Source organism: Petromyzon marinus, chromosome 36 (assembly GCF_048934315.1).
Source record: "Petromyzon marinus isolate PM22_M1 ecotype Great Lakes invasive population chromosome 36, UKy_Petmar_22M1.pri1.0, whole genome shotgun sequence".
Taxonomy (NCBI): Eukaryota; Metazoa; Chordata; class Hyperoartia; order Petromyzontiformes; family Petromyzontidae; genus Petromyzon; species Petromyzon marinus.
In genome coordinates, this window is record NC_133702.1 from 460913 (window position 1) to 488468 (window position 27556).

The 27556-nt window shown below is 50.0% G+C and overlaps 2 protein-coding genes across 2 annotated transcripts; both read left to right on the forward strand.

Moving 5' to 3' along the window:
- The first annotated feature begins 355 nt into the window (after positions 1 to 355).
- COPS4 (COP9 signalosome subunit 4) lies at positions 356 to 5732 on the forward strand. The gene is made up of 8 exons (XM_032966804.2): positions 356 to 495; positions 810 to 1034; positions 1791 to 2048; positions 2546 to 2653; positions 3143 to 3224; positions 3704 to 3835; positions 4229 to 4482; positions 4954 to 5732. The coding sequence occupies exons 1-8, from the start codon at positions 412 to 414 to the stop codon at positions 5032 to 5034; spliced, it is 1224 nt and encodes a 407-aa protein (XP_032822695.1). The 5' UTR covers positions 356 to 411; the 3' UTR covers positions 5035 to 5732.
- Positions 5733 to 8316: 2584 nt separating this feature from the next.
- ASL (argininosuccinate lyase) lies at positions 8317 to 27274 on the forward strand. The gene is made up of 17 exons (XM_032966797.2): positions 8317 to 8798; positions 11564 to 11606; positions 12764 to 12958; positions 14920 to 15003; positions 16079 to 16135; positions 17305 to 17402; positions 17706 to 17783; positions 17959 to 18036; positions 19702 to 19754; positions 20362 to 20424; positions 20922 to 21036; positions 21881 to 21965; positions 22949 to 23008; positions 24057 to 24140; positions 24797 to 24877; positions 25063 to 25169; positions 26366 to 27274. The coding sequence occupies exons 2-17, from the start codon at positions 11580 to 11582 to the stop codon at positions 26499 to 26501; spliced, it is 1401 nt and encodes a 466-aa protein (XP_032822688.2). The 5' UTR covers positions 8317 to 8798; positions 11564 to 11579; the 3' UTR covers positions 26502 to 27274.
- Positions 27275 to 27556: the final 282 nt, after the last annotated feature.

Below are 27556 nucleotides of genomic sequence, written 5' to 3' on the forward strand. Positions count from 1 at the left end.
GTATTATCACGTGCAGTTTGAAATTAAACTTCGTGACAAGTTCACGCCGTCGGTGTCGACAAGGCGGATTTATTAAACACATTAAAACATAAATAATTATATTCTTAGTTTTTTCATCAGGTGATGATGACCGTTTGAGTTATGGTCGAAACGTCGTGAGAATTTTTTATTGTTTTATATATATTTTGTTATTTTGTTGTTTCTCTTCAACGTGACTTTACCGAAAAAACTAAGAATATGAATTACTGCAGTCACGAAAGCTTTAAATCAAAACATAAATAATTGTTTGTAAAGTCACGGCAAACGACACGCTTCGGGTGACGTCACATTTGGTGACGTCATTTGTGTGGGGGGGATGTCCGTTAACGGTGACATGACGTCATCTTTACGCTTGACGTCACGCTTGCGAAGATGGCGGCGTCTGTGCGGCAGGAGCTCGCGTCTCTGGTGTCGTCGAGCGGCTCCCACAAGGACTTGGCGGGGAGGTACCGCCAGGTGAGGGGTCCGGCTCGCAACAGCAGCAGCTCTTCAACATCCACAGCGTGCCTGGCACACCAGCACCAGCACCATCAACAACACTGCACTATATACCATCACCACTATATACCATCAACATCCTAACACGCAACACACTTTCGCACCACCGATTAGCACAGTTGGCTACGTGCGGTGCGAAAGAAGTTCAACGTACAGTACATACAAACATGCGCCCGAACTGACACGTGCGCACACAGTGGCACGTGTCACACGCCACTCTCTCTGGCCCCGGCTGACGGGGTTGTTGTTGTCTCGGCCCGCACGCCTCGCAGGTGCTTGAACGAGCCGTGGCCGCCCCGGGCTCCGAGGACCAGGCCGAGGGCCTGAAGGCGTTTGTGGAGGCGATGGTGAACGAGAACGTGAGCCTGGTGATATCGCGCCAGCTGCTCTCCGACTTCACGGGCCACCTGGCGCGCCTGCCGGACCCCGTCTCCAAGGAGGTGTCCCACCACGCGCTCGACAAGATCCAGCCGCGTGTCATCAGCTTCGAGGAGCAGGTGCCGCTTGCCTCCCGTGTCGGCGTTGGCTCCACAGCGCCTTTGTGAAGTTGAGATGCTTCCGAGTAGCGCAGTGGGAGATGAGCATCACCTTGCACTTGAGCGGGGCAGTTTGTGATTTTAGTTCTTTCCTGAACGGATGTAATACGTTGAAGTCGACAGTAAGCATGTGACTGGCCATGGTGACATGGTCAGTCACGAAGAAGTCACCATGGCCCAGTGATGATGAGGCCGACAGCTCGCCATTGCTTTCTTTTACCAAAACCCACAGCTCTTGTGCAGTCAACACCTTTCTTCCTGCGCTTATAGTGACCCACTATCTGGCTTTGTCTTCCTCCTCGTCACCCCCCTCTTCATGAATACATATCCAATGCACTCTTGCCGCATTTAATTTAAAACTTCCTAATTGCTTGCCCTTTCCTTTCATAACATTCCTACCATCCTATACATTCCCCCATAAGCCCTGAATGGCTAAATACTTATTTTCTCAATGCATTGTTGGCCCATACATTAACACCAAAATTACTTCAGTCACGAAGACTTTACACTTTTAACAAAATATTCCCACCATTTTCCAAAGTAGTTTGTGTGTTCCATGAAGTGCGCGCCCAAGTAATGGAATACATCTCTCAACCTCCTCGCATCCCCCTGCATCATGCACAGTTCTACCTCATTCTAGTTCTTCACTCCCGTCACGCTCTCGTGTGTTGTGCGATGAAAACTGAATGAAGGCTGCGATGGAATGGTGGCGTGCAGGTCGCCAGCATCCGGCAACACGTGGCCAGCATCTACGAGCGCGAGCAGGACTGGCGCAATGCGGCGCAGGTGCTGGTGGGGATCCCGCTGGAGACCGGGCAGAAGCACTACAGCACCGACTACAAGCTGGAGACGTACCTGAAGATTGCACGCCTCTACCTGGAGGACGATGACCCCGTGCAGGCCGAGGCCTTCATCAATCGTGCGTCGCTGCTGCAGAACGAGTCGGCCAGCCCCCTGCTGCAGATCCACTACAAGGTAAATGCCGCGGTGGCCCTCGCCGTGCTCGTGTGGCTGCCACGGCGGGGCACGCAGCGTGCTCCGAGTGTGGCCCCCACCAGACCCGGGCCTGTTTCAGGCTTACGGCCGTCTCCATGATCCAGCAGACAATGCCTGTGACATCACAACCAGAGCTGCCATTGCGTATGCAGCAGCGATTGACCTCTCCTTTGCAGTTTGAATCGTCAATTTGCAGTCAGAATTTCGTTTAAGCTTTGATTATTTTATGTATTGTTTGCCCCATCTAGCTTGTATTGCCTTTTTAAGTTTTATTGTCTGGTTCATTCAATTATCCTTGAGGTAACGTTTGCATGTATCGCACATCATCTCACCACATCCTTCATATTCTCCTCTGCCTCTATAGATTATATCAGACATGCTCATTATATATGCCATCGCTCTTCATAACATTCTGACCAGGATAATCGGAGAATGTTTGTGCACATATGTCTGTCTTTGTGTGCCCGCGAGTACAGGTCTGCTATGCCCGTGTGCTGGACTACAGGCGCAAGTTTATTGAGGCTGCGCAGCGCTACAACGAGCTCTCCTACAAGCCCCTTGTGGCGGAGGAGGAGCGTCTGCAGGTACCTGGAATAGCGGTGACCCACAATTATGATTACACATCATTGCAATATCAGGTCACAGCAGGGAGGCAGACAATTAGTTAATCTATTGGGAAAACTGATGTTTACATTCAACATTCCATCATAATTTTATAGTCTGTAGATTTTTCTCTGCCATAGACATATAGACTGGATTTTCTGAAACTGGCCACCAACATAGATGAGCACCCTGAGTATGGAGATACATTTTGCCCAAGACTTAAAAACTTTTTCACATATATCTTACTGCTGGACATCTCTTAATGAACTTATTTAACCTGACCTCTTTAATTAAACTTAAAAGTATCATCTGGTGTGGTCAGCATCGGCGTTGGAGAGACAAAAGCAGTCGGTCTTGCGTGTGGCTGGCCCCACCACCATCTTGTTTGCTGTGTTGAACGTGACAGGTGTTACAGCGTTTGCCCTGACAGGCAGCTCGGTGACTTAAGAGGGTGCTTTGTCTTTTGTCAGGCCCTCAAGCATGCACTGCACTGCACCATCTTGGCTTCCGCTGGACAGCAGCGGTCACGCATGCTCGCCACGCTGTTTAAAGGTATGGTCGCACACGTGTCTCTCACACAACAACCGTTGTTCATCATTAGGTGGCAGTAACGTCACTACGGCACGTGTGCCAGGGTAGGTGTACTGATGCCACATGAAGTGTCGGAGACTCATTTGCAGGAAGTTACGGGACACACCCATCTGTTATGTGTTGACCGAGCTAACTGGCAGATGCACAACCTGTGATGCCCACCTTGCCACCTCACGTTTTAACCACCCGGCACTCTGCTTGTTGTGGGGTTAATGTGAGGAGAGCTACAGCAGTGAGTACTGATCACTCTATAAACCGTGCAATTGCAGCATGGGGCTGGTACTTCTGAGATAAGTCACCACGCTGTCAGGGCGTAATCACGTACGTTAATAGTCGTATAGGTGTGCGGGCACAAATATAGGTATGTTTAAATCACCTCCCCGTTGTTGAATATTGCCGTATGTAACCATGCGTTCTGTCCTTGGCTGTGTCGTCACCAGACGAGCGGTGCCAGCAGCTGGCAGCCCACGGCATACTGGAGAAGATGTACCTTGACCGGATCATCCGCAGCGGGCAGCTGCACGAGTTCTCAGCCGAACTCGCCCCGCACCAGAAGGCCACCACAGCAGACGGTGAGAGGGGCACAAGAGCTGTGGTGCAGCAGTTGGCACACTGTGCCACAAACCCAGCAACCCCTTGCCACAGATAACATAGCTGGCAAGTGTTTTCTGAGCATGCCCTCTGCTTCCCCTTGGCTCGAATTATATCACTGGTGCACATTGTTTACATTAGCATGAGAGGGACAATGGCAGGGTGCTGGCCCCACCACACAAATAATTTGCCTTTCCGGCCTTAATAGGTGCTCACCAACAGCGCTTGCCCCTGCAGTCTTCCAGATAAGCAGAGTATGGTGATAGAGTGTGGTTGCACAGCGGTTTGATTCACAAACAAAACACAGACGTAATTCTCTGTGGCAATCACGGATGAGCGGGACCCTCACTGCATCTTCACCCTGGCGTGTACAGGCTCCAGCATCCTGGACCGTGCAGTTATAGAGCACAATCTGCTGTCGGCCAGCAAGCTGTACAACAATATCACGTTCTCGGAGCTGGGCGCCCTGCTGGAGATCCCGCCCGAGAAGGCGGAGAAGATCGCGTCACAGATGATCACCGAGGGCCGCATGGCCGGCGTCGTGGACCAGATCGACGGCATCGTGCACTTCGAGTCGCGGGAGCCCCTGCCCACGTGGGACAAGCAAATCCAATCCCTGTGCTTCCAGGCAAGGCGGGCGGCCTACGCGTTCCTGTGACTATGCATGAGCGTGATTAATTATTCGTGGCTGAAATGTATTTTAATTCATTTATCGATGCCTCAAGCCTCGGAAGCCACCTCCACTATTGCGACGCACGGCAGGTGCGTGTTTTAAGCGCGCGTGTGTGCTCGTGTGTGTAGAGCGGCAGTGTAGTCGTTCGTGTCTTGCACTACGAACCCGGAGACCCAAGTTCCATTCCCTCTCACGGCCAACACAATTGGCGATTATCTGAACGGGTCCTGGGCCTTCTCTCGGTCGACTGAACCTTAAATGAGTACCTTGTGCGACATGTAACATTGCCGCTAGAGAGACAAAGGTGGCCAGGCGTGGTGCTAGCGACCCACCCCCTCCTGTGCCATACCAGCACTTGCCCCAAATGTCTGTTGAGGTTATAGGGGGAACCTTTATCTTATTGTCTTGGCACGTTTGTGTGCGCAGGTGAACACGCTGCTGGAGAAGATCACGCAGCACGCCCCCGAGTGGACGGCGCGTGCCATGGAGACAGAGATGGCGCAGTGATGTGTGCTGGCGGCGCTCCCTACGCTGGGGAGGGTGGACACGAGGCTCGCTTGGTGGGGCCCCTGAGAGCGCCACCTTCATGACCTGCACTCTGTCATCTGACAGCACTGAAAGACTCGTCGCTTTCACTCTCCACACCACGTTTAGGTTTCTGTAGCTGTTTAGTTGAACCTGGCTGGTGATGTTTCAGCAGAAGTGCCCAACTTGCAGTAAGAATGTTTGGGAGGTCAAAGTTTAGGAGTCAACTCAGCCCATCATCTCTCCGTGGATGATTAAATGAGTACCGCAGTTCTATGGATAGATTGACCCTGCCATAGAAATGTGGAATTCTACCACTGCCTCATGATTTAAATGAGTGCCACATAAAACTTGGTTAACCTTCAACGTTTGAGCCAGAGTTATTATTTAATGGAGCCAAAAACGATGATGTCCTGGAATAAATAACTCAAGTGGGCTCCCCTGACCCTTGACCTGGGATGCGCTGTTTATATGCGGTATTTATTTTTGAGGCACAAGTGAATCTGGTTGGTCTGGTGGTGTTCACATGGTCTTTACTTACACAGGTCTTGTTGTATTGCCAATTTGTGTTGAAGCAGATGGCACACTTATTACCAAGCACCCACCTGTCTCACAAAGGTTGCATCTTCTGTAAAATTATACATTCGCAAGTTGCTTTTATTAAAATGAGTTACCCAGTCTATTGCATATCTAATCACTGGTCCGGTGTCTGAGCCTTTGGAAGCCAATCCTGTTAACCTCTTCGCATGCCTCTGTCGTTCAGAATAACATTTCCTGCCATTGTAATGTAACACATGGCATCCCGTTTCCCATCACGTACCAGTTATCAGGTGGAAATATGGGGCAATTGCTTGAGTTTATTGTAGCGTGATTGGGGGTGTCATTACAATGCAGCCAAAGTGTTTGTGACCTTCCTTTGCCACTTGTTGCAGAGGATAATGGTTCAAACCCAGCGGCTGCCCTGATTAATACTGCGGGATTGACTCAAAATACACGCCCTATTCACAGTGCACGTTAAATATCCCGTGATGTCATTCGAAGAGGAGGTCGGCCGTAATGGCAAACTTACTCTTGATGGCAAATCACTCTTGGAAGTGACGGCAATCACCCATTACTGTGGAAACTTGGAAGGATCCTCCTAAAAATAGTTTGAGACTTGGTGAGGCTGTTCTGGGGTAAACAAGCAGAATAACAACAGCAATACCTGGATGTTTGTACCCTGCAATTTCCATACTGAGCTGAAACATGGTGTGATCGTGTAGTGAGTCCAACTGAGTCGCAGACGTCTTCAGAGTAACACGTTTATTAACTATTTGCACAACATACTCCAGGGGTATTAACAAAACAAACCTTCGGGTGGTAACCACGCTATGGCGGAACGAGACACGGTTCCACTATCCCGGTCCGGACCACAAGCTGGGTCCCGGACCTCGTGGCTGGAAGCTTCTTCAAGCTTGACGTGGATCTCCTGCCTCTCCAACAGTAAGAACCCCGAGCCCTTCACAGGGGCCCCTCTTATATGGGCTGGCTCTGCCTCTCGCCCCACCCACCTCGATCTCACTCGCCCTTGCCCGAAGGCTCTCGAGAGTTCTCGGACCACGTGACCACCCATTGGCCCCCCTCCAGTATCATCCGGCCACATGTCCCCGGGTCAGCCAGAGTATCGTGCCCCCAACGTAACCCCAGCTGGCTGACTCTCGCTCTCTCAACGGGAGCCCGCACCGCACGCTGTGCGTGGTGCCACCACGCTGAACCAGCACTCACCCAAGCCCCCACTAGGGCTGCTGCTACACCCCGTGTCCGGGGTGTACACACAACAGTAGACATCCCACTGTGGCCTCTCAAGCCCGGCACCACACAGTGACATTCCCAGTCACTACAATAGCAAGCAGCCCAATTAAAGTGCAGTTAGAGCGTGCTGGAGGTTGCGAGTTCAATTATTTGGGGGTATGGTCTGGATAACAATGAAATTAGGCGAACCAGATGGACCTGTTGTAGACCTACTTTAACAGTTTAGTGTTTACTCTGCATTGTACGTGTTGTCATTAACCATATATTCATCAAAAGTGATGTAGTTTGAACAAGTATGTATGATCCACGTCCAGAGCGTTGCATTGTCTCTGTTTTCTAAAAATCAAGGTTGAGGTAGGGCAGTGGATCCCACCCAACCTGTAGGCTGCAAGGGCGTGCGATTTTGTGGAACTTGCAATTATCACAATTATTTTCACCAAATACCATAGTTTTTTACAGCCCATTGCACATCTATTTACGTTTTGTGAGCCAATAAAAGGCAAGTAAATTGTTATGGCCATTTAATTCGACATTTCTGAGCACTTTTAAATTCGTATTTTTTTGCTGATGCTGGTATCGGACCATGGTGGTCCACCAAGAAACATTGAGGGTTGACTGGGCCGCAGGTCCATAAAGGTTGGGAAGGACTGGGTCGAATCGGGACCAGGGCGACATTCTCACGGGGAGAGATGAATCTTCCTTGCACACTCGTGGTGTGCATTAGAATATCAGTCTGGGCTGAGTGTGCCCCTCCTGGGTGAACCAGACTGGCGCTGTGAGTTTTTGGACATGGCCTGCCAGTCGGCTCTCAACCCATAACACCTGGGTTTGTGCCGTGACCACCAAGGGGCCGTCCATAAATGACGTCACGCACCTAGGGGGGGGGGTCAAACATTTGTGACGATGTGTGACGAGGGGGGGGGGTGAGAAATGTGACGTTACATCAAAATGCGCAACTTTAAATACATATAGACAACACGTTCTACTTAATTAAATAGACGTTTTAATAAATGTTTTCTCCTACAACATCAGAGTGCAGCGCCATATCAAATACGCACTACAATAACAATAGTTTAAAGCGATTTGAAGCATGTTTTATTTTCAAAATGGAAATATGGTTTTGGGGGGGGGGGCAGAGGTTTGTGACGTCATATTTGAGAGGGGGTCTGACTTTTTGTGACGCCCTGTGACGAGGGGAGGGGTCCAAAATCGCGTGACGTCATTATGGACGGCCCCCAACCAGCGAACCTCCGACATTTCACGTGGCCTCAAAGTGCACTTAACCTGGCACAATCGCCACAGTATGTGTTGAACTTATTTCGCACCGTACATAGCCAACCGTGCTAACCGCAAAGTGTGGAAAATAGAGAAGTCACCATTCCGATTAGTGCGGTTGCCTACGTACGGTGCGAAAAAAGTTCAACAACATACCACCACTTGGTGGCGAGCGAGCGGCGGTTGCCGTTGGGACTTGGCTCCCATCGTAAGGTGGGGCTTAGTGACCTCGCGCAAAGGAATCCCCAGTGGGTTGCGGCGTGAGCCCCCCTCTGCATAGCAGACGATACGCGGTCCTTCGCGTGACTGTCCGTTCTGGGGCGTGCAGAATCTCAGCAGCATTGGTTAGACGCGAGCACAACTCCGGGAGCGGATTCAACCATTGGTGCATCACCAGACGAGTCGGGCTCGCCACCTCTCGCGAGATGTTGGTGTGAATACCACGCGAGACACGTGACCGGGCGTGTGGCGTTCCCATGCGGTGGTGCCGTATGACCCACACCCATCGTGTATGGCCACGCCATTGTATTTGCGTACGTGTTGACGTCATTCCGTTTCGCTGTGCGTGATGACGTAACGCGGGGGTGGGGGGAACCAAGTGGGCGCGGGCCGCGCCCCCCACCCAGGCCTCCCGAGGGCCACGTGACCCAAACGCGAAGCTCATTCAAGCGGACAGTCAGGTGAGAGTGATGGGGGTGAGCGAGTGATGGGAGTTGATGGGAGTGAGTGATGGGGGTGTGCGTGATGGGGTCGAATGATGGGAGTGAGTGATAGGGGTGAGTGATGGGGGTGGGTGTGAGTGATGGGAGCGAGTGATGGGAGCGAGTGAGTGATATGGTGAGTGATGGGGGTGGGTGTGAGTGATGGGAGCGAGTGAGTGATGGGAGCGAGTGAGTGATGGGGGTGGGTGTGAGTAATGGGAGCGAGTGAGTGATAGGGGTGAGTGATGGGGATGAGTGTGAGTGATGGGAGTGAGTGGTAGGGGTGAGTGATGGGGGTGGGTGTGAGTGATGGGAGCGAGTGAGTGATAGGGGTGAGTGATGGGGATGAGTGTGAGTGATGGGAGCGAGTGAGTGGTAGGGGTGAGTGATAGGGGTGAGTGTGAGTGATGGGAGCGAGTGAGTGGTAGGGGTGAGTGATGGGGATGAGTGTGAGTGATGGGAGCGAGTGAGTGGTAGGGGTGAGTGATGGGGGTGGGTGTGAGTGATGGGGGTGAGTGTGAGTGATGGTAGCGAGTGAGTGATGGGAGCGAGTGAGTGGTAGGGGTGAGTGATGGGGGTGGGTGTGAGTGATGGGAGCGAGTGATAGGGTGAGTGATGGGGGTAAGTGTGAGTGATGGGAGCGAGTGAATGGTAGGGGTGAGTGATGGGAGCGAGTGAGTGGTAGGGGTGAGTGATGGGGGTGGGTGTGAGTGATGGGAGCGAGTGATAGGGTGAGTGATGGGGGTGAGTGTGAGTGATGGGGGTGAGTGTGAGTGATGGGAGCGAGTGAGTGGTAGGGGTGAGTGATGGGGGTGGGTGTGAGTGATGGCACAGCAGGAGGCACAGCTGGTGCATCTGCCAGTCATGTCAGTCAACCCATGGCACCTGGGTCTGTCCCGTAACCTGTCAACGAGCTTTCGACACTTCACGTGGTCTCAAAGTGCACCTCGCCTGGCACAGGCGCCGTGGTTACGTCACCGCCACTTAGTGGCGAATGGTGGCTGCTGTTGTTGGGGGTGCATGTGAGTTTTGGGGGTGAGCGTGTGTTGTACAGTCATAGGGGCCGTCCATAAATGACGTCACGCACCTAGGGGGGGGAGGGGGGTCAGACATTTGTGACGTGTGACGAGGGGGGAGGAGGGATTTGAGAAATGTGACGTCACATCAAAACGCACAACTTTAAATAAATATAAACAACACATCACATAAAAATGCGCAACTTTAAATACATATAAACAACACATCACATAAAAATGCGCAACTTTAAATACATATAAACACGTTCTACTTGATTAAATAGAATTGTTATAACAACACTCATTTTGATTAATTTTCATTATTAACTATTTGATTATTTAAATTTACTAAGGTCACCTTTTATTTATTCCATGAAGGAGCATTTTGCTTCTCCATGGGAGAATGGAGAAGCATACATTTAGTTATGAAACATTTAGATTGTAATGATTCTACCAGGGCTTTCATTATGTGGAATGAATGTGATTGTTATAATTGTACTCTCCATTTTGCTTCGTTCTACTACAAAATTTCAAGTATTTTTTTATAGTTATAATTACTTTTAATATTTTATAATTATAAGAGAATTTCAATATAATATTCTGAACATCTGCAGTTTTAGTTAGACTTTGAATTTTATGCAAAATTTCAGCTTTCCAACGCCACATTTTTAGTACGTGTTTTCTCCTACAACATCAGAGTGCAGCACCACATTAAACACGCACTACAATGACAATAGTTTAAAGTGATTTGAAGCATGTTTTATTTTCAAAATGGAAATATGGTTTTGGGGGGGGGGGTGCATATTTGAGGGGGGTCTGACTTTTTGTGACGCCGTGTGACGAGGGGGGGTAAAAAACATCGGCCCAAATCGCGTGACGTCATTTATGGACGGCCCCATACCTCGGCAGTGTAGTGGTTAGCTCTACAAACCCGGCGACCGAGTTCGATTCCGGCTCATGGCCAACACCAGTGACGATTGTTTGAACGGGTCCTGAGTCTCCCCTAGGTCGACTCAGCCTCAAACGAGTACCCGGTGCGGTGTGTAGTAAACATCGCCACTGGGGAGACAAAGGCGGTCGGGCGTGGTACGAGCCACCCACCCCCTGGCGTTCCGTGCAAGCCTTCAACGGAAGGCGAGAATGGTGGTGATGGCTGGCACTCCCACCGAAGTTGAATATTACAGGAGGGCGAACTGTCCCAGATGCTGGCGAAAGTGGCCCAAAGGGATCGAGGTTCCTCCTGTTGGGCGACTTGACGCCTGAGTGGGTAATGACGCAGGCACCTGTGCTGGTTTCATTGGAATCATCTCCCTCATTCGATTAGCACGGTTGGCTACGTACGAAATAATACTGGTAGGAACGAAGTTGTAAACTGAGTGTACCAGCCTGCAATAGCTTAATGTGTCCGTCCGTCCCCTTTCAATACTTTAACGAAGTGAAATCTCGTGCTGTTGGGTGTAAAATCAGCAATAGACAGCGCAGAGACTTGTCCTACCAGCCCACCCTGCAGGGACCTGTTTTAAACGTAAAACAATAACAGTTAAAGGTTCCTAAACGTGTGTGCATTTTACGGCCTTGGAGTAACCAACACGCTCTCCCAACCTCGTCAGTGCATCCACACATCATGGATGCACACCGGGCCCAAGAAAGATAATCTGCTGGATTATGTTACGACAGAACAGCGAATGCGGGCCCGTGTCCCTGACACCATTACATTTGTCTTTACAGATACCTGCTGCTGAAAATGTCCGAGACATCGGGCAGCACAGAGGTGAGTGATGCTGTGTGTGTGTGTTTACGTTCGTGCGCGTGTGTAGAGAGGGGACGTTTTATTTTTTACTAGCTTTACTATCCAGCTTCGCCCGGGACTTGTATTCACGACGCCCGGCCGCCTTTGTCTCCCCAGTGGCGATGTTCACACTCCACACAGTTACTCTTCAGACACACACAACTTTCAGCGTGCGTACGGCAGTAAACGACTCAAATAATAAAGCAATGCTGCGCGAAGAACGCCTTAAACCTGCAACACATTTGTATGGCACTTTACTCACGGAGGGTTGGGGGGGGGTGCGTGACGTCTGCAGGCACACTCCGTGACGCTTCCGCATGCGGGTGACATCACAGATGTGACGTCACAGCTCACTTGCCGTGCAAAATATATCCATAATTGCGCCCCCCCCCCCCCCAAAAAAAGATACAAAAGTCTATTTTTATACTTTTTGCATTGTGTACCGTCTGGAAACTACCCACATGCCAAATTTAAAGTGTGTTGCATGTCGGAAAATATGCTAAACATTTTCAACAGACACAAATTCACAAATTTCTCTTTTTTATATATATGGAGATGGAACATAAGCTGCTGTATACGGCTGTTGACTAAAGACCCCAGTAGAGTCTCTATTGTCTAACTTAGGTCAAATCTACCGTCCCAAGACCCAGTCAATCTGACGGAGCGTCTTAAAGGGAATCAAATCTCCCTGTTCAAAACAGTGGAAATTGGGCAACATGGGGGAAGGGTTTTATTTATATGTTAATTTTATGAATTGTAGGAAATAATGAAGGTTTTGAGCCCGGACTTGAAAAAGGACAGAGAGAGAGAGAAAAGTCCAAATGGCTGGGGGAAGGGTGTTCCAGACTGATGACTTAGCCAAGGGAGTATGTGGAGGAGAGTAGACTGGTGTGAGTGGTGAGAGGTCGGCAGGTGTAAGTCCATTGATAAGATGGTGAGATTCATCGGCATGATCATTGCTGTTTACGTTGTCTCTGAGCCTTTCGTGGGTTGACTTGGCTATGAACGAGTAGCTGGTGTGATGTCGAATGTACAGGGGAACCAAAGGGCTCGAGGAACAGTGCAGAACAGTGCTAATGCAACTCTTTTGCTCTATGAGGCTTCACGTGATGTTGGTGGTGTGTGTGTGCGTGTCCCAGGCTGGTAAGCTGTGGGGTGGCCGCTTTGTAGGAGCCACGGACCCCTTGATGTCTCGGTTCAACGCCTCGCTGGGCGTCGATCGCCGTATGTGGCATGCGGACCTGCAAGGCAGCTCGGCCTACGCCCTCGCGCTGAGCCTCACGGGCATCTTAACCCAAGCCGAGGCCCAGGCCATTCGCGTCGCACTCACACAGGTTCACAGACACACACACACCACTCATTATACACAGACACACACACTACTCATTATATACACACACACACCACTCTATACACAGACACACACTGCTCATTATACACAGACACACACACACACCACTCATTACACACACACACACCACTCATTATACACAGACACACACACCACTCATTATACACACACACACCACTCATTATACACAGACACACACACCACTCATTATACACAGACACACACACTCTACTCATTATACACACACACACACACCACTCATTATACACAGACACACACACCACTCATTATACCCAGACACACAACTCATTATTGACAGACACACACCACTCATTATACAAGACACACACACCACTCATTATACACAGACACACCACTCATTACACACACACACCACTCATTATACACAGACACACACACCAATCATTATACACACACACCACTCATTATACACAGACACACACACACACCACTCATTATACACAGACACACACACTCTACTCATTATATACACACACACACCACTCATTATACACAGACACACACACCACTCATTATACACAGACACACAACTCATTATTGACAGACACACACACCACTCATTATACAAGACACACACACCACTCATTATACACAGACACGCCACTCATTATACACAGACACACACACACCACTCATTATACACAAACACACACACACACCACTCATTATACACAGACATACACACACTACTCATTATACACAGACACACACACCACTCATTATACACACACACACACACCACTCATTATACACAGACACACACACCACTCATTATACACAGGCACACACACTCTACTCATTATATACACACACACACACCACTCATTATACACAGACACACACACCACTCATTATACACAGACACACAACTCAGTATTGACAGACACACACACCACTCATTATACAAGACACACACACCACTCATTATACACAGACACACCACTCATTATACACAGACACACCACTCATTATACACACACACACCACTCATTATACACAGACACACACACACCACTCATTATACACAGACGCACACACCACTCATTATACACAGACACACACCACTCATTATATACAGACACACACACCACTCATTATACACAGACACACACACTACTCATTATACACAGGAACGGAACCCCAATGTATTACATTGCGCCTATGGGAAATGAGGATTCGACTTACGACGGCTCCACTTGCGGCCGTCGTTCAGGAACCAGTTAGGTCGTAGGTGTGGGGGTCGCCTGTACACGGTTCTTAAGGAATATTGCACAACTAACAAACTTGGTGTTTAACGGTCGTAAACTTTGGATCGTGAGTCGAGCGCTCTGCCACAGTGCCACAAGGCTGCCCACACGTGCAATGCGCATGCGGGGTCTCTTGTACACCACTGAGCAATGGACGCTGCCTGTGGAATTTCACAGCCAAGCGGCGCCAGTGACTCGAGACTCCACATGCCCCAAGGGGACTTTGCTCCTCCACTCCCCGTAGCGTAGTGCGCCCCTCGTGCTGCGCATACTCCACCTCTCCATGCGAAACCAAAGCAGCGCTGTTGTCAAAGAGAGGCGTGACCTCTTGCATGCGCTCGTGTAAAGACGCACAGACATGCGCACTATTCGGGAGTTTGCTCACGCGATGTGCTGTGGGTAATCTGGAAAATTTGAAGTTCACATGATGGTCAGAGGGTGACTCAGCCCATCATTCCTTCAGGGTCCATAAAAGGAGTACCTCATCATAGGAACGTGGAATTTCCCCCACTGGCTCATGGCCACCAACGGAGACGAGCACCGCGCTTGAGCAGTGAGGTTTTCTTGTGTGACCGTGAGCATTGATCGTGCGTTGGTTTGTAGGCGCTGGAGTGAGCGTGAATGAAGCTGGTGCGTGCGTGCATGCATGTTGCAGATCGAGAAGGAGTGGGAGCAGGGAAAGTTTGAGGTCAAAGAGAACGACGAAGACATCCACACGGCTAACGAGAGGCGCCTCAAGGTAACGCACACAGACGCACAGGCACACAGACGCACAGGCACACAGACGCACAGACACACAGACGCACAGAAACAAAGACGCACAGACACACAGACGCACAGGCACACAGACGCACAGAAACACAGACGCACAGACACACAGACGCACAGGCACACAGACGCACAGAAACACATACGCACAGACACACAGACGCACAGACACACAGACACACAGACGCACAGACACACAGACACAGACGTGAGCGCACTTACGAGAAGACAGTGGGTGTAGCTCATTGGTCATCCAGATTATTAGAGGCAAGTGCCGGTCATCCAGTATATTACTATTTTTTTCTGGATGACATCAGAGTCATCGTACGAGCAGTATGGTAATCAGATTACCATAAGGAGGTTTTCATTTATTTTATTGCCATTGCTGCCACCACAGCTCGAGTGCTTCTTTCCGTCAGATCCAAAGCTGTTGCAGGGTTGTAACTTGTCCTTCAAGGTGCACTTCTACGGTGTCCCACCAGCTGGAGTGGCACCCCTGGGTGGCACCCCTGGTTAGCACTCCAATGCCTGTTTTTTCCCGTGAAAATACCAAATTCACCATTGCGTTACGATACATTTCGAGATTTCGTTGTATTTAAATGCTATGTAAATCAAAATTGTATTGTTATTACTTACAAACCGTAAAGTTAATTAGAACCAAAGACTAATTGCTTTTCAGAATGCACCCTCCCGATGAATGAGTGCAAGTACCGTGCACACATCACACGCAACCTTCAGTACTGATTCTTGAAACCATGGAACAGCAGCACGCGAAGCGACTTCATTCGTAGGTAATGGATTTAATCTGGAGTCCAAATGGTAATCGGTCAGTTGTCATGATGGCCGTGTGGAGTGATGTTACATGGGCAGCTGGCGCAGTGGCAGAGCCCTGGAGCCCTCCGAAACCCCAGAAAACCCCCACCCAGCACTCGGCTTACAGCCACAGTGCAGAGACATCCAGCGGTGATTCTAATGCCGATGGTAGTGATGGTGTTGATGATGGTGAAGGTGGTGCTGGTCGTAATTTGCGATGATGGGGACTGCAGGAGCTGATTGGAGAAGCCGGAGGGAAACTGCACACGGGACGGAGCCGAAATGACCAGGTCTCGTGATTTACACACTCACGCATTCACGCACACACGTATTCACTGACACCCACACACGCATTCACTTACACCCACACACGTATTCACTTACACCCACACACGCATTCACTTACACCCACACACGCATTCACTTACACCCACACACGTATTCACTTACACCCACACACGCATTCACTTACACCCGCACACACATTCACTTACACCCGCACACGTATTCACTTACACCCGCACACACATTCACTTACACCCGCACACGCATTCACTTACACCCACACACGCATTCACTTACACCCACACACGCATTCACTTACACCCACACACGTATTCACTTACACCCACACACGTATTCACTTACACCCACACACGCATTCACTTACACCCACACACGTATTCACTTACATCCACACACGTATTCACTTACACCCAAACACGCATTCACTTACACCCACACACGCATTCACTGACACCCACACACGTATTCACTTACACCCACACACGCATTCACTGACACCCACACACGTATTCACTTACACCCACACACGTATTCTCTTACACCCACACACGTATTCACTCACTCAGTCAGTAACCCGCACGCTCAGTAACGTTCACGTACGGCACAGAGATTAAGCCTCGCGTACGGCACAGAGATGGGTACCACCCCTGCTCATGTTCGGGTTTTCAAGTTGGGTTTGTCCAACCAGATGAGAACTCAACAGGACCAGGATAAAGTCTCATTTGCAAGACTGACCTGGGTCACCAAAATCATAAAATAGCATAAAAAATGGTACAACAATGGAGCAAATATCAATATTCCATAGCCGCCAAGATTTAAACCTGCGCAGGGAGAACCCATTAGACTTATAACAATAATTATTACATTAATTTTCATATCGCGCTTGTTCATGCAAAACTGCATCCCACAACGGTGTACAAGACAAAAACATTACATAAACAAAGAAAGAATATTGTACCTCGCAACATACATAGCGCACGCAAACCAAGGTCAACTCAATTCAAGGCCAAAGAAAACAACAAACATTTTAAATGGGACTCAAATAGTGGAAGGGACTTAATATGGCGACCGTGCAGCGGGCGTGCGTCCCACTCCCCGCGAGCGTGACGGCCCACGAGCCACGGCCCGGCCTCTCCGCACGTTTCCCCTGCAGGTGGTGACGGACGTGAGGATCTGGCTGCGGGAGTCACTCTCCCACCTCCTCGCTCTGCTGCACACGCTCGTGCGTTCCATCGCTCAGCGCGCCCACGCGTACGCCCTGCACCCCGTTGCACGCGGCCCCTGCACCTCACTTACAGGCTCACCTGCATTCTTACTTGCTAGTGGTGGAGTCACTGGGTGGACTGGTAGGTGCGTGGGTGAGTGGGTGAGGGAGTGAAAGGGTGGGGGAGTAAGTGAGAAAATGAATGAGTGTGTGGTCGAGTGGAGTGTGTAGGTGTATTGATGGGTGAGTGGGTGGGAGAGTGAAAGGCTGAATGAGTGAGCGGTGGAGTGTGGTGTGGACGCCGTGTTGTGCTGTGTGCTTCGTTGCTGTGCTGTCTCGTGTTGCCACAGGGAGATGGACGTCCTCTGCCCTGGGTACACGCACCTGCAGCGAGCGCAGCCAATCCGGTGGAGCCACTGGCTGCTCAGGTGACCGGATTACAGTGCAACAGGTCATCCGTCGCTGTGAGGTGGATGTGGTGGAGCGGTGGCCACACCCGGCCTGGTGGTGAACCCGCTTGTGATGATGTGTAGACGTGACGATTTGTTGATGTGTCGATGCGATGGTGGCATGGTGCTTATCGTAATCTGGGCTTTGTTCCAGCCACGCCACGGCACTGCTGAGGGATGCAGAGCGGCTTGCCCAGGCACGCGCCCGCACCAACGTCCTGCCTCTGGGCAGGTGACTCCACATGGCAGACAGAGCATTTACATTATCTACAGTGACTATATGAGACAGGTCTCATTCACATTCTCTACAGTGACTGTGTGTGTGACGGGTCTCATTCACATTCTCTACAGTGACTGTATGTGTGACAGGTCTCATTCACATTCTCTACAGTGACTCTATGTGTAACGGGTCTCATTCACATTCTTTACAGTGACTGTATGTGTGACAGGTCTCATTCACATTCTCTACAGTGACTCTATGTGTAACGGGTCTCATTCACATTCTTTACAGTGACTATATGTGTGACAGGTCTCATTCACATTCTCTACAGTGACTGTGTGTGAGGGGTCTCATTCACATTCTCTACAGTGACTGTATGTGTGACGGGTCTCATTCGCATTCTCTACAGTGACTCTATGTGTGACGGGTCTCATTCACATTCTCTACAGTGACTGTATGTGTGACGGGTCTCATTCACATTCTCTACAGTGACTGTGTGTGTGAGGGGTCTCATTCACATTCTCTACAGTGACTGTATGTGTGACGGGTCTCATTCACATTCTCTACAGTGACTCTATGTGTGACGGGTCTCATTCACATTCTCTACAGTGACTGTGTGTGTGAGGGGTCTCATTCACATTCTCTACAGTGACTGTATGTGTGACGGGTCTCATTCACATTCTTTACTGTGACTGTGTGTGTGAGGGGTCTCATTCACATTCTCTACAGTGACTGTATGTGTGACGGGTCTCATTCACATTCTCTACAGTGACTCTATGTGTGACGGGTCTCATTCACATTCTCTACAGTGACTGTATGATGGGTCTCATTCACATTCTCTACAGTGACCCAATGGGCAGATCTCATTCACAGTCTGACTATGGTGGCCCAGTTTGATATTTGAATTCTGTCTGAAATCTACCCCATGGGGCCTGGTCCTCCCCGAGGCTGACCTAGCCTGAAATAAGAACCTGGTGTGGTCCCTGCATCTGCACTGGGGACACAACCCTCAGTCAATGGACGCTCGGTAACGGTGACGCCCTCAGTCTGTCCAGGATGAATGGAACGTCTTTGTCTGTGTGTGCGTATGCGTATGTGTGTGTGCGTGTGTGAGCTCCTCCGGCAGGCAAGGCTGCGTTGGCTGGGCCACGTAGCCCACATGCCCAGCCACCGCATGCCTAAACAGTTTTTGTTCGGCCGGATCGAGGGGGCTGAACGGGCGCGGCACGGGCTAGAGAAGAGATGGAGTGATGTGGTACAGGAGGACGTGGAGCTGAGTGGACTTGCCGATGACTGGTACCAGCGGTGTCAAGATCGGCCTCTGTGGAGGAGGCTCGTGAAGGATGCTACTGGGCAGTTGGAGGCAGTCGCCCTCCAACAACAATGGAGGGCGGAGGAGCGACGCTCACAACAACGAGCGGAGCACCGGGTGGCTAAAGCACAGCAAGTTGACTTAGTAGGGGGCACAGGTGGTGCATCAGCCAGTCATCTCGGTCGTCTCCGTCAGTCGACCCGTAGCACCTGGGTCTGCCCCGTGACCTCCTGCTAGCGGGTGTTCGACACTTCACGTGGCCTCTAAGTGCACATGGCCTGGCACAAGCGTCGTGGTGATGTCACCGCCACTTAGTGGCGAATCGCGGTTGTTGTTGTTGTCTGTGTGTGTGCGTGCTCACGCAGTGGAGCCATAGCCGGAAACCCGTTGAACATTGACCGAGAGGTCTTGCGCAAGGGTACGTGGCAGAGAGCATGCTGTATGCACGTACACCACATTCGGTGTGCATGTCACTCACACTCGCACCTGTTGTAAGCCGGGCAAATGTTGTAGTCTTGTATGAAAAGTTTTAAAGTGTAATCCTAGTGGAACAACAACTCCCCAGATTTGTTTTGCAAAACACCACCCAGATTGTGGTGAACAGAATACAGGGCATAACCACGTCACATCACACGTCGGCAGGACAACTCCACGTTGAGAGAAACTGTTCAACTTGCTGCAGCAGCCATTTTTTGTAGGCCACACAAGTTGGCTGCTGTGTTCATTCCAGTTCTTTAATAATGGATTATACCTACATTGACACACTGCATTATCATTGTTTAGGGGGTCCTTTTTGCCAGCATCAAGATGATAAAAAAGAAAAAAATATTTCTTCTTTCTGGCAATAAATACAGGAGGTGTTAATATGTTCAAACACCAAATAGACACCTATTACACGGAATCAATTCTGCATTACTCACACGTGCTTGTGGAAGGACCACTCTTGGTAGTAATAAGAGTGTTAATGTTCACACGTTGATCATGGTAGGCCCATGTGCACAGCTAACGTGCCAATCCTCTTACAGAACTGAACTTTGATTCGATCAGCCTCAACAGCATGGACGCCACAAGCGACAGAGACTTCATAGGTGAGTGGGCCGGTGCGCGCGTGCATGTGGCTGGTCGCATAACGAGTGTTCATTAACACCGCTTGCCCAATTATTCTGCGACTGGCTCATTGGCATCCTCAGTTGAGGAGGAGCTAAGGGCCATCCTAGGCCCGAGACCGGCTGAAGCGCTGGGCGTGTTTGCTGTCCTCAGCGAAGCGCTCAGAGGGAGAGAGGTGCTGGCTATGTCCTGGTTCCTCTGCGGGAAAATCATCACAGCTGCTTTCCTTGCAAAAGGGCTCTGCTGGATTGGAAGGATGGCTGTGTAACAATATATGTGACATGGCAATGTTGTCGATGGTGATGTGATGTGTGACCTGGTGGTGTATTAATGGTGATCGTGTTGTGGTTTGTGACGTGGTAGTGGTGGTGTTTTGGTTTGTGACATGGTGATGGTGTTGTGGTTTATGATGTGGTGGTGTTGTGGTTTGTGACGTGGTGGTGGTGGTGTTGTGACGTGGTGATGGTGCCACGTGTAGCCGAGTTCCTGTTTGCGGCGTCCCTCACCATGACGCACTTGAGCCGAATGGCGGAGGACCTGGTGCTCTACAGCAGCAAGGAGTTCGGCTTCGTCAGCCTTTCGGATGCGTACAGGTGACCACACACATGCAGACGCACCGCACGGTGATGGTGGTGGGAGGTGTGTGCGGTGCGGGAGTGCAGCGGTTAGCACGTCGCGCCACGAACTTGGCCAACATCAGTAACGATTATTTGAACCGGTTCTGGGCATCCCCTAGGTCGACTCAGCCTCAAATTAGTACCTGTTTCGATGTGTAAACATAGGAGGTGTGTGATGGTGGTACTAAGCATGATACTACTACTGAACCTGAAGCTGTGCTACTAAGAGATGGGGCCTGACTATCAGCCCAACAAAACTAAAGCACATGTGTCATGAAACATTCCACCCCCTCCACTCCTCGTGAGGAATGGGACAGCTGTGAATAGAGTGGAGGAGTTCCCATACCTGGGCAGTATCCTCATGAGTGACTATTTTGGTAGTGGAGGTCTCACTGGGAATCGGTAGAGTGTCATCTATTGATGTATGGTGGCCTGTATAAGCATGCATTTAAACAGTGTATTCTTTGATTATTTGCTTCCACACAGCACTAAGTTGGTAGCTATCCAAACGTTTAAAAAAAATGTTTATTTCTCTTTCAAATTCCATACAAAGCTCCGTCTCTTATCGGCCACACTAATGCCCCCCCCCTTCTCTATTCTTGCGAAACACTTGGGTCTGTCAAGTGATTTGCCAGCGCACCTTCATCACTTCACGTGGTCTGGCACAAGCACCATTGTGACGTCATCGCCATTTTGGCGGCGAATGGCAGTTATTGTTCTGATAGTGGTGGTGGGAGGTGTGCGATGATGATGGTGTTAGGATCTATGTCGGTGTTGTGAGTGTGTGTGACCCTGCCCCTAACCCCACCCCTCGCTCCAGCACGGGCAGCAGCCTCATGCCCCAGAAGAGGAACCCAGACAGCCTGGAGCTCATCCGGGGCAAGACTGGCACTGTCTTTGGCAGGGTAACCCCTCCTCGTCGCTTGTTCACGCCTCGTTGTTCGCTCTCACCTCGTCGCACGTCACCCTTGGTGTTTGGTTTCTAATGGCAAGTGGCCGAGCTGGACACTAGAGACCCCTGTAAGTTCAGCATCATTGGGGACAAGATTGACTCCTTCCCAAAGCCGGGGGAAGTGATCGATGAGAAGGGAAAGTGGCCAAGAGGAGATCAAGAAAAACATTACAATGGCAAAGGCAGCCGTCATCAGCCAGTGCAAACCGCAGATGCCAGACTTGGTTGATGAAACGGCACGGATATAAGCGTTTGATATTTGGTGTTTAATGTTGACAAGAGGATGGACAAGAAGAGGGATGAACGCACCGTGCGGTGCAGGGATCACAGGGAACTCTCCTGCCCCGCCACCTCCTTGGGGATATAGACGTCAGAAGGAGAAGGGGACGACAAAGATGAATGTGGTGGGGGGCGATAATATCGAGGAGTAGATCCAGTACAGCCTGGAGAGCATCGCAGAGCTCGCACGAAGAGAGTGCCAAGCTCCGGACTCGGAGCTGACAACGATGGATAGATGCCAACAGCTCCTGAACCACCAGTCCCCACCAGGCTGATTGGGGGGTCACTGCCTTTATTACTGTGGTGTGCGCGTGTGTGTATGTATGTGTAGAGTGGCATTGTAATGATTAGCAGCACACTTTGCTTTGATTCCACAAAGGTTCCATTCCTCTGATTAGCACGGTTGGCTACGTAAATACATTCCTGGCCATGATACTCAAAATCATAGGTACTTTGTATCTAAACTCAGCCTGTAATCCCATCGGTCAACTCAGCCTAAATTAATCCTGCAGTTTGTGGACAACTACAGCGCTTAGAAATCAAAGGTGGCCAGGTGTGGTGCTACCCACACTGCACCCTTTTGTGCCATGCTCGCGAAAGGACTTGCGCGATGGTCCATAAGTATAACAGGAGTTATTTGTCTTTGTTTTTCAACAGTGCGCTGGGTTGATGATGACCATGAAGGGGCTGCCCACCGCGTACAACAAGGACTTGCAGGTGAGACATCATCACCGCCATTATCATTCTCACCATCATTGGCATAACACTCATAATCATCAATACAATCTACGCAGCTGTCATAAACTTTATCACCATCAAGCACACAGAACTACAGTGTCGCCCGTCACCGCAGTCCACGGCACGGCCAGTCCGTGTGTTGCGTGTGCACCGGGGCTGTCTACTGCGCCGCCAGCGGCCGGGGCCGCGTCATCACCGACCCGTGCTGCGTCCGCCTCCATCGCGGCTTCTCGAGCATGCCGTGGACTGTCACGTCATAGAATTGGACTGCGAGCGAATCGCCGATCACGCAGATATTGGCCAGTCATAAAAAGGGGCGTTTCACATTACGCTGTACTAACCAATGGGATTACTTGATCCATGGATTGCTTGTCAATAAATTGACACAGTGATTATCGCTCGATGAGTTGATACTCTAACGTAGCTGTCGGATCGACTTTGACCAGCATGAATACAACAGATACCTCGACGGATGGTTTAGTTTTATTCGTTTGTGTTTGGGTGATTTGTTTACCTTTCTTGTACTGTGCACTACTATCACGTGCTTTTGTACTGTTTATTGTAACGTTCTTACCTCCCCCCCCCTACTGGACATATGTGAAAAAGAGTTTTATAGCTCATCAGATTTTTCCAGTGTCAATAAAGATTCTGATTCTGTGGCACGCCCCGACGGGCAACACCACGCCTACTTTGTATGAATGTCAAACTTGTTTCACACTGTACGTAGCCAATCGGAGGTGCGATTGCCACGGTCGGGCTGATCGCTGATTAGTAATTTCATTCGTGTCCGATTTTATTATATTCCAGCGCCCTCACTCCAAACATTTACCACGCAACTCCCAGTTGTCGTGAGCAGCTCTACTCCGTGAGAAGGCTACAGTGGATTTCCTGCCATCAGAATATGGGATTTCCACAGCTGGCTGGCTCCGAAAATGGTCTCATGCTAATTCCGATGGTTACTTATGCAGGGAAATATCCGGTTTGATTATCGAGTTAAAATGTATTTGTGTTTGACGAACGCGTACAGGAGGACAAGGAAGCAATGTTTGATGTCTACGACACACTGAGCGCTGTGGTGCAGATCGCAACGGGCGTCATATCCACACTCACGGTAACTTGGTGCGCGCCCACGCACTAACAACTACAGCGCCATTCAGCACACACTCGATGAACATGGTGCCACGTGGAATGCTAAAGGCTTGCAGAGGAGTCACTGGACAGGCGCAGGCCTTCTGACTGGCAGATGCAATACTCGCACTCGCTACTGAACCGATTTACAGGACTGTGTTCTATCCACCTGATGCTCTCATCGTTGTTATGAGACCCATCCATAGAGGCCGATTTTGGCTGTGCTGGTACAAGTTGTCAGAAAAGTCAGTTAACTCGAGGTTCTTATGTACCGCATGAGCCCAACTCTTCTCTAGCCCGTTCTGGGCCCACTTAGCCCTCCTCTGTCCGGCCAAACAGAGACTGCTTGGGCATGCGGTGGCTGGGTATGCGGGCTACATGGCCCAGCCAACGCAGCCTTGCCTGATATTTCAAGGATCTGTGTACATGGTGTGGTCGGTGTGGTGGTGTCAGCATGGGATGTGGAACATCAGGACTGGGCATACAGCAGAAGACTGGCGTGTATGGTGCTGGCCCCAAATAAAACCCTCCTTATGCTCTTGCAGTCTTAACAGGCAATTGCTGAGAACACTCATCTCCACAGGCTCTCCAGGCTGGGTGTGTATGCCAGGTGAATAAGGCTCGGTGTGTGTGTGGCAGGTGAACAAAGCTGCCATGCGAGCTGCTCTCAGCCCAGATATGCTGGCCACAGACCTCGCCTACTACCTCGTCCGGAAGGGGGTGAGTTCGCCTCCTCTGTGCACCTGGAGATGAAGGTAGTGGTAGCGGTGTGGTTAGGGTCAAATATTTAAACGCTTGTGTGTGTGTTGTGTGTTGCTGGATGTGATAGTGTGTTGTGATCGCGGTGTTTGTGTGGTGTTGTCATCATGATGTATATGTGGTGTTGTAATCGCGGTGTGCCTCAGGTTGCATTCCGTGATGCACACAATCTCGCTGGACGAGCCGTGGCCGAATCTGAAGCCAAGGGCTGCTCCTTGAAGGACCTCTCCGTGGATGAGCTGCAAACCATCAGGTGGACCCACCACAGCGCTCATTATGCACACAACATCAACAGCCGCCATTTGCCACTTAAGTGGTTGTGACATCATCACTGTGCATGTGCCATCCTAGATACGCTTTAAAGCTACTGGCAAGCGTTCACAGGACAGGTCAAGTTGTTATAGGTTAACTGTCGTGATAGACTAGTAGACTTGGAGGCAATAACGTGAAGTGTTGAAGGTTCGCTGGCAGGAGGTCACGGGACAGACCCAGGTACCATCGGTTAACTGAGATGACAGGCAGATGCACCACCTGTGCTTCCCACTATGCCAACTTGCTGAGTGTTAGCCGCCCGGCACTCCACTCATTGTGAATGTCGATCCTCTGCCATCCGTTATGGTTGTTGGAAGGCGCCTGCCTCCAACAGCTCAGTTGCTTCCTTCACAAGTCGCCACAGAGGCCGATCTTGAGACCGCTGATACCAGTCATCGCAAAGTCTAATCAGCTCCACATCCTTCTGTACCACATCAGCGCCATCTCTTCTCTAGGCCGTACCGCGCACATAATATATGCACTTGAACACAGAAACGTAGACTCGGATCAAAATCAGTACCTAGTTCAAACCTTTTGAAGATGAACACAGCCTCAAGCTCATTTGTAGCAAGGTGACCCTTTAACCTGTTCATGGGACCGCCGCCTCATTCGATTCGAACTTGAGTTGGCCTGCTTTCTCCCCGAACTTAAGTTGAACTCGAGTTCTTAGAGAAATCAATCCTGGTTAAAATAAAGTGGCGTTTCCATGATTTGCTGAGTCCGTCTAGTGAACACGTAAGTAGCACTTGTCTCTCGCAGAGTACATCCGAGTAAGACCTTCCCAGAATTACCTGCGAGTAAAACGTCAAGACTGCATTGCTACGAAAGTAACTGTTAATGTTGAATGGAATCTTCCCGTCGTCTACAACATGTGTGATTGTTATTTGTTAGGTGGCATATTTCGGCTCAGTATGAATTCTAATATGGGAAATTTATGCCAGCCATAGAAGTGAAATCAACCCAGATAAATTGGGCTGCAACCAGAATTTACAGCCGTCTCAAAGTAACACAAATTTTGAGACAGAAGCGTGGTATTCGACTTGATGTGTGCTATTCGACTTGACTATCATTAATAAACAGAGGTGTGTGTTGGATGCGTGTACGTGTGGTGTGTGTGTGCATTTTGTTTGCGTGCAGCCCCTTGTTTGGCAGTGACGTGTGCGCAGTGTGGGACTACGAGAGCAGTGTGGAGCAGTACTCGGCTCCAGGGGGAACCGCCAGGGCCAGCGTCGCCCAGCAGATAGAGGCCATCCTCACACAGCTGAAGCCATGATGCACTCCACTCCCATACACACGAACACATGCTACAATACCACTCCTGCAGGCATACGTGTCGTCCTTAAACTGTATGAATACGACTCAAACTGTGGATGAGTCAAATGCCTTAAAACAATCTTGTTTTCCTAGAGCCCATTGTAACCTGCTAATAGCCCTGTGAGACGATAAGTCACTTTGGCTTTCATTTTTTGTTACATTTGAATGGTGCTGTCAATATCAAGATGTCATGAGAAAGAAACAACATATTTTGATAGCGTCACGGTGAGCCTTGCACCAGCACATGTCAAATGGCTTGTCGGAACTACTCAACTCCTACACACAAGGTAAAAATGTTTATACGGTACATGCGCTGCGTAGAGCATCCGTTGCATTTCAATCTAGATTTTTAGAGCTGGAGAACTGGAATTATATCCAAAAAAATTATTTGATATTGACTGGACTGAGACCATCAACTTGCTACGAGAGAACTCAGTTTAATCATAGCTGAAACTCAAATGTAGTCCCAGATTTAGTGGTGCTGGCTTGGTGCTCTGACTTGGTGTTGTGCGCTCAGGCTCTGCGAGCTGCTCTACCGCGGAACGCTGGGATAAAAGCTCTAAATGCATTTGATGTTTGAGTTTAGCATTGACCGATATCCCACCAATCGTCAACACGCTTGGTAGTTTTTGCACCGTAATAAAACTAAAAAAAAATATGCTGCAAGTTTGATTCAAGATTTACTCGGTACAGTGAATGTTACACGTGGATTAATAAAGGTGGTGGTTCTGCTGTGTTTTGTTGCCTCTGGTTCTTGCCAACAATGCAAATCTCCTCCGTGTCTGTGGCTGGTACGGACTCCTGAATGCGCCGCTGGCTTCCCCACCGGGCCTCCCCGTCCCTCTGTCCAACTCATCCCTCTGTCCCACTCATCCCTCTGTCCCACTCATCCCTCTGTCCCACTCGAGCCCCTCACCTCATCAGGTGTCCCTCTCTCTCCCTATAATCGCCTGGGCCCCCCACCGAAATGCTTCGTGACCACTTGATTTTGTTGGAGCCAAGTCTCACCTCTTT